Below are 13,028 nucleotides of genomic sequence, written 5' to 3'. Positions count from 1 at the left end.
GTACACTAAGCGGGGTCTTTAAAGCCAACGAATCTTTTATCCTATGGGAAAGGATGTGTTTATGGACCAATAGGACGCCGGGGATGAGGCCCCACCCACATCCCGCTGAGCCAATCCGCACGGAGCAACGGTGGGCAGGGAGCTGCGGCTTTACTCCGCGGAGCCGCGCGGCATGGCGGGCGGGGCTCGGGAGGTGCTCACTTTGCAGTTGGGACATTTTGCGGGTTTCGTGGGAGCGCACTGGTGGAACCAGCAGGTAAGGTCTTTTGGCCGTCTCTGCTGAGTTTTCCGGGTCTCCAGAAGTCTTTGCTTCTGGCCTGTTCCTCTCGCCGCCCGAGTCCAGTCCTTCCTCTGTGCCTCCCCAGGATGCTGCGTTGTGCAGGCCGACCGATGCCAAAGAGCCGCCGGGAGAGCTGTGCCCCGACGTCCTGTACCGGACCGGCCGGACATTACATGGCCAAGAGACCTACACGCCGAGACTCATCCTCATGGATCTGAAGGGTTAGGTGGTGGCCCGGGTCAGCCAGTTACCAGTGTTCCCCTTCGCGTGTGGAGTTTCTAGCAGCGGTTCGCGTCAAGATCCTTGACTCCTACTATACTAGCCTGTGGGACTAGAGATGAGGAGCCATAGGGAGAGCTAACCACAGTATGCCGACACCCGAGGGGACGCAAGAAAAGAAAACTATTCCGTTCAAGTGCTGTCTCTAGAATGGGCTGCTTGTCCCTGGACAGTGTGATGCTCAGCGCTGTGGCGCTCCCCTAGAACCGCTGGTTGTGGTCTTTGCCCAGGTTCCACAGCTAATGACTAAGCTGGGAAAAGAAGGATAGAATCCAGATTTTCCTATGCAAGGGTTTTTTCTAGCCCATGTGTATTACAAGAAGGCCTGGAAAGGCCAAGTGCTGGAGTGAGGGTGTCAGCAGGTTATCAGGTGATGGGAGGAAGGTTAGCTGCAGGACGGGAGGGGCTGGGATTTACCTAACATTGCCTATTATTTCTGTACAGGTAGTCTGAGCTCTCTAAAGCAAGAAGGTGGACTCTACAGGGACAAACAGCTAGATGCTGCAATAGCATGGTATTTGTGATTTTGGAGAGGAGTTGGGAAGGAGCGCAGGAAGCTGGAGAACTCAAAGAAGCTGACACTAGGATCAATTTCCACTTTCTTTCAGGCAAGGGAAGCTCACCACACACAAAGAGGAACTCTATCCCAAGAACCCTTATCTCCAGGACCTTCTGAGTGCAGAGGTGAGGGCCTCTGTCCTGAACTTGTAAGCCCAGTGCTACAACCAGAGTGCCTCCATTGGGGCAGAGAAAAAGAGCATTTTGGTCACCTTCAGTGCCCTAGAATGGTATTTTAAGAAAAAGCACTTTTTTCCTCCTAAAGGACTGTGACTACTATGAGAACAGGAAGGAGGTTACAGGATGTGGCCAGCAAAAAAAAAGGGGGTGGGGGGAATAAATCAGTGTTTGCCTCTAGACTGCCTGGACCTAAATGTAGATTTTTTTATCCCTTCCAGGGAGTGCTGAGTAGCGATGGTACCTGGAGGGTCAAATCCATTCCCAATGGCAAAGGTGAGACTTCTCCAGGGACTGCAGAATGGGGAACTGGGCAGTGCAGGAACACAGAGAAAGGCACATTGCCTCTGCTTTTTCTTCAGGTCTCCCACCATTCACCAATGCTGTAACTCCAAAACCAGTTATGCCCACAGAGGGCAGTATCAGAGTCTGGTCAGACTTCCTCAGAGTCCATCTCCACCCCCGGAGCATCTGTATGATTCACAAGTACAACCATGATGGGTATGAGGCATGGTGGTGGCGGGGTGGGGAGCTAGAGGCTCTAAGGCAAGAATGTGGGTCCCCACCAGTGTTGGATGAGGTTCTTGAGGCCATCTTCCTTGCCCTCCTCCAAAACAAGAGATCTTAGGCAGAAATACGGAAGTTGGGGAGTCCTGTAAGTCCCAGACTGTGGTTTTGTGCGGCAGGGAGGCAGGCCGCCTGGAGGCTTTCGGCCAAGGGGAGAGCATCCTGAAGGAACCCAAGTACCTGGAAGAGCTGGAGGACAGGCTGCATTTCTACGTGGAGGAGTGTGATTACCTGCAGGTAGCTGAGGGCACGGCGGGCAGTGGGGTAGAAACATCCCTCATCCACGGTGGGCAGTGGGGTAGAAACGTCCCTCATCCTGCCCACTTTCACTTTCCACCCCTCTCCAGGGCTTCCAGATTCTGTGTGACCTGCATGATGGCTTCTCTGGGCTGGGCGCCAAGGCTGCAGAGTTGCTACAAGACGAGTATTCAGGGCGGGGAATAATCACCTGGGGCCTGCTCCCTGGTCCGTACGGCCTTGGGGTGAGTAGTTCTTCTGGGGTGTGAGGGGAAGAGCCCCAGGGAGAAATGAAGGAATGCAGCCCAGCGAGAACATTGGTTAAAACAAACTGCTGTCGTTTCTTTCACCAGGAGCTGCAGAAAAACATCTACCGTCTGTTAAACACAGCTTTCGGTCTGGTGCACCTGTCTGCTCACAGCTCTCTGGTCTGCCCCTTATCCTTGGGTGGGAGCCTGGGGCTGCGACCCGAGCCGCCCGTCAGCTTCCCTCTCCTGCAGTATGATGTAAGATTCGATGCTCTTGTTCTGACTTACAGCTAATGAGGGCACCACACGCACACACACGCTCCCAAATCAGCCTTTACCCGCTGCTGGATCTATTTTGAAGCCTCATCTTGAACTCGGCCCCGATGTGGCCTCTTAGATGACACTGTCCTATGCTTGTCCAGCCCGGGGCCAAACACACGCCTGCTCTGTTCCAAGGCACACAGACCTCTGCCGTTACTACTCTGCCGACACAGCCTCCCTTCTGCACCCAAAAGGCCAAGTGCTTTTCTTCATACCCTCTTTACAGGCCGCTCTGCCCTTCCACTGTGGTGCCATCCTGGCTACAGCCCTGGACACAGTCACTGTTCCTTATCGCCTACGCTCCTCACCAGTTTCCATGGTTCATCTGGCTGATATGCTGAACTTCTCTGGGAAAAAGGTATGAAGCTTTGTGAAGAGCTGGGTCAGGGCTGAGAAAGGCTCTATAACTTGACTTCTTCCTTGCCTTTAGGTGGTGACAGCAGGAGCAACTATCCCCTTCCCCTTAGTTCCAAGCCAGTCCCTCCCTGATACCCTGATGCAGCTTGGAGAGGCCACCCCATGGACCCTTCTGTCTGCATGTGGGGACCCTCCTGGAACATGCTGCTTTGCCCAGTCGGTGGTGCTGAGGGGTCTGGACAGAGCACACCACACCAGGTAAGGAGTGGTGGTCCTCAGGAGCCCTTGTCAGACTTCTGTCCCACACCCTTTTCTCCCTGATACCTCCGGACAGCCTAATGGCACTACCCTGCTCACCTCCCCTCTGCCCCACTTATCAGCAAAACAGACTCTGAGCATCCTGATCAAGCTGACGGCCTGAGAACGTAAGTCCTAGTTTCTCATTCACGCTGCCACGGATTAAAGGTGGTTTTGGCTTTGTTCTGGCAGTCAGCTCGCCCCCGGGACACCTCTGCCCTCCCCGCTCCATGCGTGCGCGACTGGGGAAGAAGTCTTGGCCCAGTATTTGCAGCAGCAGCAGCCTAGAGTCAGGAGGTCAGTAGAATGCTCTCTTCTCTCCTCGCAGACCTCAGACCTCCCCTGACTTTCTCTCACTCGGCTACTGTTCTCTCGCCCCCACAGCTCTTCTCATCTGCTGCTGACTCCCTGCAAGGTAGTCCCTCCTTACCCCTCCCTCTTCTCCTCAAGCCTCAGCCAGCATGGTTCGGTTCTGGATGGTTTCCCAACAGGGACAGGTATGTAGCAAGTGAAGAAAACCCAGAGGTTTTCAAGCATGAGAGACTTTTCCAGTTCCCTTCATGGATGAAGGTCCTGGGGAGGGGCCCAGGTTATACTCCTTTATTCACTCTGTGGTTCCTGGGAGAAGTGTTCTTGCCCTGGTTGCTGGTACACAAAGGGGACAGGACACTGTGTAGTTTACTGTACAGTCAAGTCTGCCAGAGGCCCAGACTTCCCCGTGCGAGCGACAGAGCCCCAGGAAGAACAGCTCCCATCCTCTCTCTCCGCAGCGGTGGAGAGCATCCCAGTGCTCGGGGCCCTCTGCTCCTCTTCCTCCTTGAACCGGGCCCTGGGGGATTTGGCCAAAGATCTCTCCAAACTCGACCTGCGGCGCTGGGCCAGCTTCATGGACGCTGGGGTGGAACAGGATGACCTAGAAGAGACGCTGCAGGACCTGCGCAGCCTGGCCCAGTGCTACGAGAGCGGCGACGACAGACTCGTGGACTAAAGCACCAAGAAAAGGAAAGGACTAGTTTACAATAAAAACTGCTGGGTGCAGGAGCTCAGTGTCTTGGGACTGGCTACACCAACACACACATTTATTACATTTAGAAACACTGTGATCAGACCACACAACAATAAATATGTACCATCAGACAGAAAAACACACACACAGAAAGGAGCTGCGCCCACTCCCTCAGCACTCTTCACAGCTGTCTCTAAGGTCCTCATAAAAGACGCACAGGGCGGCAGGACCGTGTGACCCCAGCCTGCCTGTCACTGCACCTGGCCCCCGCTCCTCCGGCTCTGCGCACTCAGCTCAAGAGCTGCAGGAGCGAAGCGCAGCGCCCCACCCTCCCCCTGCCCACCAGGGGGCCCGGCGGGCTCCATCCTCGGATGGCCCCTCACACGCCGGGTCTCACTCGTCCAGCTCTTCCTCAGACAGCAGGTCCCCGTGGTCAGACAGCTGGTCTGTGTTGCTGGTACTGGTCGCGTCGTCCTCGTCCTCAGAGCTGGCCTCACAGGCTGTGTGGAAGAGCTGCATGAGTTCTCGGAAACGGTGGGAAACCTAGGAGGAGAGTGAGGGCCTTGACGACACCCTTCTTAAGTTAGTGACACGTTAACATTTACCACCCGCCCGCCAATGCAGGAGACACAGGTTTGATCCCTGGGCCAGGAAGATCCCTGGAGAAGGGGATGGCAGCCCACTCATTGCCTGCAGAATCGCACAGACAGAGGAGCCTGGGAGGCTACAGTCCATGGGGTCGTGAAGTGTCGGCTGAAGCGACTTGGCATGCACTCACTCAAGCAAGCTATATGATACACCAACATGAACCATCTAGTCTGTGGAACACCAGCTGTGAGGGTTGAGTCCTCCTTACAGATAAGGAAACTCGGGTCAAGAGGCTAAACACTGCCCGAAGTCACATTCCTTCTAAGAACTAAAATGCAATCTGGGGCTTCTCCCTCAAAATTGCACTTTCTCTTCTAGAAGCCACTACTATCCGTGCTGACAGGTCCAGGTCTTACTCAGGGCAGAACTTTACAATCCCCCATCATCTTAGCTGGCCAAGCCGCCCTCTTGCCAAACCCTTCCTTGGTTCCTCTAGGGCTTGAAGCTCTAGCAGGGCCCACCCTGCTTACCTCAGCAGGGGTCTTATTTCCCAGCTGCTGGGAGATGACACTGAAAGTCTGCGGCTGCGCTCCCTGCTCCTGGCACATGGTCAGGATCACGCGGTCGGCTTCCCTGGAACCACACACGGCGATCAGTCTCAGTCAGGAAGCTGGCGTGCCCCATGCGCTTTCCAAACGCACACGTCCCCCGTGCGTACCTACCTCGTCCACAGCACCACCTTTTCCCCAGTGGAGCTGACCTTGCTGTTGTTGGCACAGACTGTAGCTTCTGTAGCCTTCGCCTGCAGCTCCCCCGCTGGGCCCTTGCTCTGTAGTCCACTGTCTTTAGCCAAACCTCCTCTAGGGGCTTTAGGAGAAGTCTCTGCGGTGTCAATTCCTGCTGAAGAAACTCCACGGAGAGGGGACACCCTGTCTGCTGTGGTCACCCCAGCTCGGCCGGAAGGCAGCCAGCTCTCCTGTGTGTCTGCTTTCCCAGGCACCTGTCTTCTCCCGAAGTCTCCAGTCGAGGAAACAGGACTCAGGAAGGAGGCAGGGGGTTCGACAGTTCCAGGGAATTTCTCAGTTTCGGAAGCATCCCAGGGCATGGATGGTTCCAACTCAGCCCCTGGCTTATGGCCCTCCCCCTCATGCTGAGGTCTGGGGGATGCCCTGAGGCCAGAGAGAACTGCAGGCCCAGCCTGGTTACTCCTGACAGCGCACAGCACAGTTCCAGCTGTGGAGGGAAGCTGAGGAGTCTCTGGTGAGCAGGGTGGTGGCGGGCCATCAAGGAGGAGCTGGTCTGTAAAAGTCACTTCTTGAGGGGACAGCAAAGTGCTCCCTGCTGCCAATCCTGTTTAGGAGGAAAATAAGGACCTAAGGGTCACACTGCATCTAAGGACTACAAATTGCCATGGGGTCACTCTGGCAAACTATTGTGCTAAAGTTCTGATGTACAAGAGTGACGCGAGGGCAGGGGCTAGAGTTGTTTATATAAAGTCCGTTGCCAAAGCTGAGAGTAGCTGAGTCTTTAGAATACAGATCATAGAGGATCTGCAGAGAAGGAGAAGGGGTTCAGGAATGGGAACACAAGAAGAAAATGCTGGATCATGTGGATGTTAAGCACTCTTAATCCTACAAGAGGATTGAGGCCACAGGAGAGAAAATTAAGGCTAGACAGGAGAAGAGTTTCCTACTGGTTTATTAGTAAAAGAGGTGGTAGTCTATCCCTGAAAAGACCAGTATTTTCCAGGCTCAAAGACGTCCCTGCGTGAAGTATGTGAGAATGGGACAGAAAGAAAGGGAGAAAGGCTGGGCTGGCAGTCGGATCACTCACCTGCAACAGGCATCTCTCCCTTCCTGGTACTCCTGCCAGTCCTGCTCTGGGCTGCCTCAACGCTTTCTCGCTCCTCTGGGGCTTCCTCCTCCATCACGTCCTTGCCCTGCCCAGCTTCCTTAGCACCAGGCATAAGACTGGCCTCTCGGTGGGGGCTGCTGCCCACCAACTCATGGGGCTCCTTGCTCTTGTAGGATTTGCTGTCACAGACCTGCAGGGATGGCCTTCTGGGTCAAGGGTCTCCTGACCTCACTTGTCTTGGGGGCTGACCATAGGAAGAAGCCCTGCCGTGATGGCTCAGCAAGTCAAGCAACATGCATGGCTGCTCCAAGGATTTTCAAGGGCCCAGACCAGAGTGCTGCATTCTACCCCTCCTCCTCCAACCAAGGACTGTATTTTTGCTGGCAACCAAGCCTAGAGAACCAGCATTACCCTTCGGCTGTTTTCCCCATACACGTTTGTTTCATTAAAAAAAAAATCTTAGAGGGAAATATATGAACTGGTTGGTATTTTTCCCTATTTCAAAACTTTACCTAAAAGATTCCTTTTAAAAAGTAAAATCTGTTATTTATATTTTTGAAGGTTCTATTTGCATACACACACTAATGAGTATGTATACAGCATATTATTTATTCATGTGTGATCTTTCTAGGAATTCACTAACACGCAGATCTGGGGTACAATACCACACACAGCAGAGTACCTGGGGCCTGCCCCAGCAGCTCTAATGCCCCTGGGCACCAGTCCTCTCCTCACCTTGCTGCTGCAGTGGCTACAACTTCTCCTTTTGCTCTTCTTCATCTTGGAGTCAGGACCTCCCTCATGGCAGGAGCAGGCGCAGTCCTTGGCCGCATCTGGCCACTCGGCCTCCTAGGAGACATCTGGGCTTGGTTAGCTGGCAAACATTTTTGGCACCAAGAGGGAGCCGAGTTGTGAGCCATCCGAACAAGCCCGCCCCCGGACCCCTCCCCTGCTTCCTTTCTCGTTTATTATATGCCATTTCTTCACACTGCCTGGGGAGATGAATGGCCAAACTCAATTAAAGCCTACTGTGCATCCCTGAAACAATCCTTAAATGAGCCATAGGCTGACGGATCCCAATTGCCCAGATGCTGCAGGAAATATTTAAGTGGAATACAATCTGAGGCAAAGTCACTGGAGAGCTCCGTCATGAGATGTGATCTACTCACTCGTCTGCCTTTGTTTCTGTCTCCCTGTGCCTGGAGCTCTCCCCTCTCTTCCAATCCCCTTGAGAGAGGGCTTTGTACATATGGAAGGCTCACTCAATGATACTCTCTGTTCAATAAACCCAAGACAGAAGTACCGTTATTATCCCCATTAACAATGAAGAAACGGAAACAAAGATTAAATAAATTGCCCAAGGTCATTCAGGTACTAAGAAGTGGTTTTCCCCAAGAAAGAGTACAAGATGTGTAGTAAAGGGACAGGGACCAAAAAAAAACTACTTCCTGAAGGGAAAAGAGAGCAACGAGCACAAGCGGGCTCTGGAGCCAAAAGACCCCTCCCTAATCAAACATGAGACCCTGGGAATGGCCCCTCTTGGCACTTCAGTGTCCTCTTCTGTAAAATGCAAACAAAACAATCTTTTCACAGGGTAACTATGAGAATTAACTGAATAATCCCTGTAAAATACAGGAGATACATGATGCTTTGGAATATGGCTAGGTATCAGTTGTTGTCATTACTAAAATGCGGAATCCTGGAGAACCAGGATTCCTATTTTTCACAGGAACAGAAAGGAAGACCCAAGGGCAAGCGAAGTTATCTCTGAGCCACAGAAACAGATCCTTCTAATGAGTTAATCGTGGGGGGACCTCTTCAGCCACTGCACTGTTCTTCCCATGGGCTCAGGGTGTACCGCACAGCAGCCCGACCTGACCTGAGGTTCCTGCTCCATGGCCGCCTCAGCTCACCGAGGCGTGGCACCACCCTACGCCAGAGAACCACTTAGACAGAAAATGCAAGGCTCGACTCAGGATAATCCCCGACAACCGGGCGTACCTTATCGTGATTTTGGACCCCAATCTCTTTCCTTCTTTTGTTCTTTGAGGCTGTGGGTATCTTGGGAGGTTCCTCTTCCTCTTCCACATCAGGCAGTGCCACTTCTTCAAAGCCATCAAACTGGGGAGGAGTTGGTCCCACTCAACAAAGACTCTGGGCAGATGTCCCTCCTACATATGACCTGACCTTCCCCCTGGACACCCCCACTGCAGCCTCACGGCCTATACCTCATACTCCTTCTCCTCGGTCCAATTGATCTCTTCAAAGTCACCCATCCGGCTAGCTGCTGGGCGCAGATGGTCAAAGAAGATGGAGAACTCATCCTGTAGGTGGTCGTGGCCCTTGAGAAGCTGCCACATCTGTGTCTTGAGCTGGGGAGAGTTGCAGAAGGAAAGATGAAGTCTCCAGAGCCTCTCTAGACCACCATTCCAAATCAATCCAATATACTTCTGAGATCTACTTTCCTTATCAACTGGGAGACACACAGAAGATGCTCTTTGATTACAAACTCCTAAACTCCCTCTCCCTCCTTGCTTGCCTACACAGGAGTACAGGCATATCTCGATTTAGTGTCTTTGCTTCATCGCGCCTCAGATACAGCATTTTGGTTTTTCTGTTTTTGTTTTTTTAACAAACTGAAGGTTCATTGCAACCCTGGGTCAAGCAAGTCTATCAGCACCAATTTTCCAACATCATCTGTTCATTTTGTGTCTCTGTGTCCCATTCTGATACTTCTCACAATATTACAAAATTGTTTATTATGTCTATAATGACAATCTGTGATCAGTGACCTTTGATGTTACTACTGTAATTGCTTGGAAGCACCATGCATCTCACCCAAAAGAGACCGTGGACTTGTTCTGTTCTGATTGTGCGTGTTCTGATTGCTCCACTGACCCAACAGTTTCGCCATCTGTCTCCCTCTCCTTGGGCCTCTATTCCCTGAGACACACCAATATTAAAATTAGGCCAGTTTCACTTGAATACTTAGGGCCTATAAAGCCTCTACGTGTTCAATGGAAAGCTACAGATACACACCTCTCACTTTAAGTCAAAAGCAACAAATGATTAAGCTTAGTCAGGAAGGCACGCCTATAGCCAAGGCAGATTGAAAACTAGGCCTCTTGTGCCAAACAGCCATGAACGCGAAGGAAAAGTTCTTGAAGGAAATTAAAAGTGATAAGAAAGCAAAACAGCTTTCTTGCTGATATGGAGAAAGTTTTGTCGTCTAAGATCAAACCAGAAGATCAAATCAGTGACAACATTCTATTAAGTCAAAGCCTATTCCAGAAAAAGGCCTTGTTGTTGTTTAGTTGTTCAGTCCACGCCCGACTCTTTGCCACCCCAAGGACTGACTGTAGCCCGCCAGGCTCCTCTGTCCGTGGAATTTCCCAGGCAAGAATACAGGAGTGGGTTGCCACTTGTTTCTCCAGGGAACCTTCCTGGCACAAAGGTGGAAACGGAGTTGCCTGGGACTCTCATGCTTGGCAAAGAGGCAAGTAAATTCTTTACTACAGAGCCACCTGGGAAGCCCCCAAACCCTAATTCTCTCCAATTTTATGAAGGCTGAGACAGGTGAAGAAACCTGCAGAAGCAAATTTTGAAGCTAGAAAAAGTGGTTCATAGAGTTTAAAGAAAGAAGCCATCTGTACAACACGAAAGTGTAAGATGAAATAGCAAGTGCTAATGTAAAGCTACAGCAAGTTATCCAGAAGAGAGTTACACTAACAACAGATTTTCAGTGTAGAAAAAGACTTTTATTGGAAGAAGATGCCATCTATGACTTGTAACTAGACAGGAAAAGTCATGCCTGACTTCTAAGCTTCAAAGGACAGGCTGACTCTTTGATTAGGGGCTAACATAGCTGGTGCCTTTAACTTGAAACCAATGTTCATTTACCACTCCAAAAATCCTACCGTCCTTCCAAACTGTGCTGAATCTACTCTGCTTCTACTCGTTTAAATGGAACAACAAAGCCTGGGCGACAGCACATCTGTGGACAGCATGGTTTACTGAACATCTGAAGCCCTCCGCTGAGACCTACTACTCAGGAAACAATGAGACCTACTACTCAGGAAACAATCCTTTGAGAACACTATTGCTCACTGACCATACATCTGGTCACCCAAGAGATCTGATGGAGACATACAAGGAGATTAATGTTTTCGTGCCTGCTAGCAAAAGAACCATCATGCAGCCCATGGATCAAGGAGTAATTTCTAATTTCAAGTCTCAGTACTTCAGAAATACATTTCATAAGGCTACAGCTGACACAGATAGTGATTCCTCCAATGGATCCGGGGAGAGAAAACTGAAAACCTTCTGGAAAAGATTCACCATTATAGATACCATTAAGAACATCTGTGGTTCACAGGAAGAGGTCCAAATAGTCAACACTGACAGGAGTTTGGAAGAAGTTGATTTCAACACTCACAGGTGACTTTGAGGGGGTTCGAGATTTCAATGGAGGGAGTAACGGCAGATGTGACAGGAGCAGCATGAGGACTAAGCCAGCTGTGCCTGCGGATGGGGCTAAACGCTGCATCCCACACGAGACCTGAGCGGCAAGAAGTCACTTCTTGCAGATGAACAAAAAGAGGTTTCTTGAAATGGAATCTACTCCTGGTGAAGCTGCTGCTATGAAGACTGTTGAAATGGCAACAAAGGATTTAGAACGTTACATAAACTTAGTTGATAAGGCAACAGCAAGGTTTGAGGGGACTGACTCCAATTCTGAAAGTTTTACTCTGAGTAAAACGCTACAGAGAAATCATTCATGAAAGGAAGAGCCCATCAGTGGAGCAAACTTCATTGTTTTAGGAAATTGTGGGGACTTCCCGGGTCATCCAGTGGCTTAGGCTCCACACTCCCAATGCTAGGGGTCCAGGTTTGATGGGTGGTCAGGAAAGTAGATCCCACGTGCTGCAACAAAAGATCCCGCATGCCATAACTAAGACCTAGTGCAGGCAAATAAATGTTTTTTAAAGAAAGAAAGAAAAAAAATTGCCACATCCACTCTAATCTTCAGCAACCACTACCTGATCAGTCAGCACCAACAATACTGAGGCAAGACCCTCCAGCAACAAAAAGATGACAACTTGCTAAAGACTTGGATGCTGATTAGCATTTTTTTTTGGCTGTTGTGTGCAGAAATCAAGATCTTAGTTCCCTGACCAAGGATTGAACCTAGGCCCTGTGAAATGGAAGCTTGGAGTCTTAACCACTGGACCACCAGGGAATTCCCTAGCATTTTTTTAAAGTTGAAATATACTTGATTTACAAATTGTGAACACTTTTTAAGTAACGTATGTACAGTTTTTAAAGCATAATGCTGCTGCATACTTAATAAACTATGGTTGGGCTTCCCTGGTGGCACTGTGGGTAAAGAATCTGCCTGCCAGTGCAGGATACACAAGTGATGGGGGTTCAGTCCCTGGGTTGGGAAGACCCCCTGGAGTAGGAAATGGCATCCCATTCCACTATTCTTGCCTGGAAAATTCCATGGAGAGAGGAGCATGGTGGGCTACAGTCCATGGGATTGCAGAGAGTCAGACACACACACTTCACTGAGCACACACGCACTTCACTTCATCGTGTACACATAATTTTTACACGCACTGGGTAACCAAAAAATCCATGTGACTCACTTTACTGCAATATTTACTGTATTATGATGGTCTGGAATTAAACCTGCAATGTCTCTGAGGTATGCCTGAATTACTACTTTTTTAACTGATATATATAGTTGATTCACAATATTGTCAACATTCTGTTAGTTTCAGGTGTACAGCACAGTGATTCAGTATGTCTGTATACACACACACAAACATATATACACACACACATATATATATATTATATATATATATACACTTTTTCAGACTCTTTTCTCTTACAGGCTAATACAAAATACTGAGTATAGTTTTCTGTGCTATACAGTAGATCCCCATTGGTTACCTATTTTATACACAGTAGTGTGAACATGTTAATCGCAAACTCCTAATTTATCACCACACCCAACCTTTCCCCTTTGGTGACTATAGGTTTTCTATATTATAAACCAAATGTTTTCTATACTTAGTATGATAAGTATACTTATCAAGTGAATTAAATCATACTTCACTTAGTATGATAATCTCTAGATCCATCCATATTACTGGAAATGGCAATATTTCATTCTTTTTTATAACTGAGTAATATTTCATTGTGTATATATAGGTCTTTGGGCTTCCCTGGTAGCTCAACTGGTAAAGAATCA

At 49.8% G+C, this 13,028-nt stretch overlaps 2 protein-coding genes across 13 annotated transcripts in view; one reads left to right on the top strand and one right to left on the bottom strand.

Annotated features, from left to right (window-relative positions):
• The first annotated feature begins 96 nt into the window (after positions 1-96).
• Positions 97-4,362, top strand: MSTO1 (misato mitochondrial distribution and morphology regulator 1). Of its 3 annotated transcripts, none has more exons than XM_044944269.2 (14): positions 97-256; positions 366-501; positions 1,004-1,073; positions 1,168-1,243; positions 1,516-1,570; positions 1,657-1,780; positions 1,981-2,098; positions 2,209-2,343; positions 2,452-2,604; positions 2,894-3,025; positions 3,098-3,282; positions 3,514-3,618; positions 3,706-3,818; positions 4,092-4,362. In XM_044944269.2, exons 1-14 carry the CDS (start codon positions 173-175, stop codon positions 4,307-4,309), a joined length of 1,704 nt encoding a protein of 567 aa, XP_044800204.2. In that variant the 5' UTR covers positions 97-172; the 3' UTR covers positions 4,310-4,362. The 3 variants fall into 3 exon arrangements, with proteins under 3 accessions (XP_044800204.2, XP_006052084.3, XP_025145178.3); XM_006052022.4 differs by having other exon boundaries at positions 1,657-1,795; XM_025289393.3 differs by lacking the exon at positions 97-256 and having other exon boundaries at positions 481-567; positions 1,657-1,795.
• Positions 4,335-13,028, bottom strand: part of LOC102401786 (GON-4-like protein) — a 92,431-nt gene continuing 83,737 nt past the window's right edge. For 9 of the 10 annotated variants that reach the window (XM_025289379.3, XM_025289378.3, XM_025289380.3 and 6 more), the window contains 7 exons: positions 8,998-9,141; positions 8,771-8,890; positions 7,505-7,618; positions 6,749-6,959; positions 5,638-6,265; positions 5,446-5,548; positions 4,335-4,870 (listed from right to left, as the gene is read on the bottom strand). In XM_025289379.3, the coding sequence (XP_025145164.3) occupies positions 4,721-4,870; positions 5,446-5,548; positions 5,638-6,265; positions 6,749-6,959; positions 7,505-7,618; positions 8,771-8,890; positions 8,998-9,141 (1,470 nt within the window). In that variant the 3' untranslated portion in view covers positions 4,335-4,720. Of the gene's footprint in view, positions 4,871-5,445; positions 5,549-5,637; positions 6,266-6,748; positions 6,960-7,504; positions 7,619-8,770; positions 8,891-8,997; positions 9,142-13,028 lie in introns of those variants that run through there. The other variant, XM_025289386.3, reaches the window with a different exon arrangement.

Source organism: Bubalus bubalis, chromosome 6 (assembly GCF_019923935.1).
Source record: "Bubalus bubalis isolate 160015118507 breed Murrah chromosome 6, NDDB_SH_1, whole genome shotgun sequence".
In the NCBI taxonomy this organism is placed as follows: domain Eukaryota; kingdom Metazoa; phylum Chordata; class Mammalia; order Artiodactyla; family Bovidae; genus Bubalus; species Bubalus bubalis.
The sequence above is the reverse complement of the archived record's forward strand: the minus strand, read 5'-3'. Positions and strand labels throughout refer to the sequence as shown.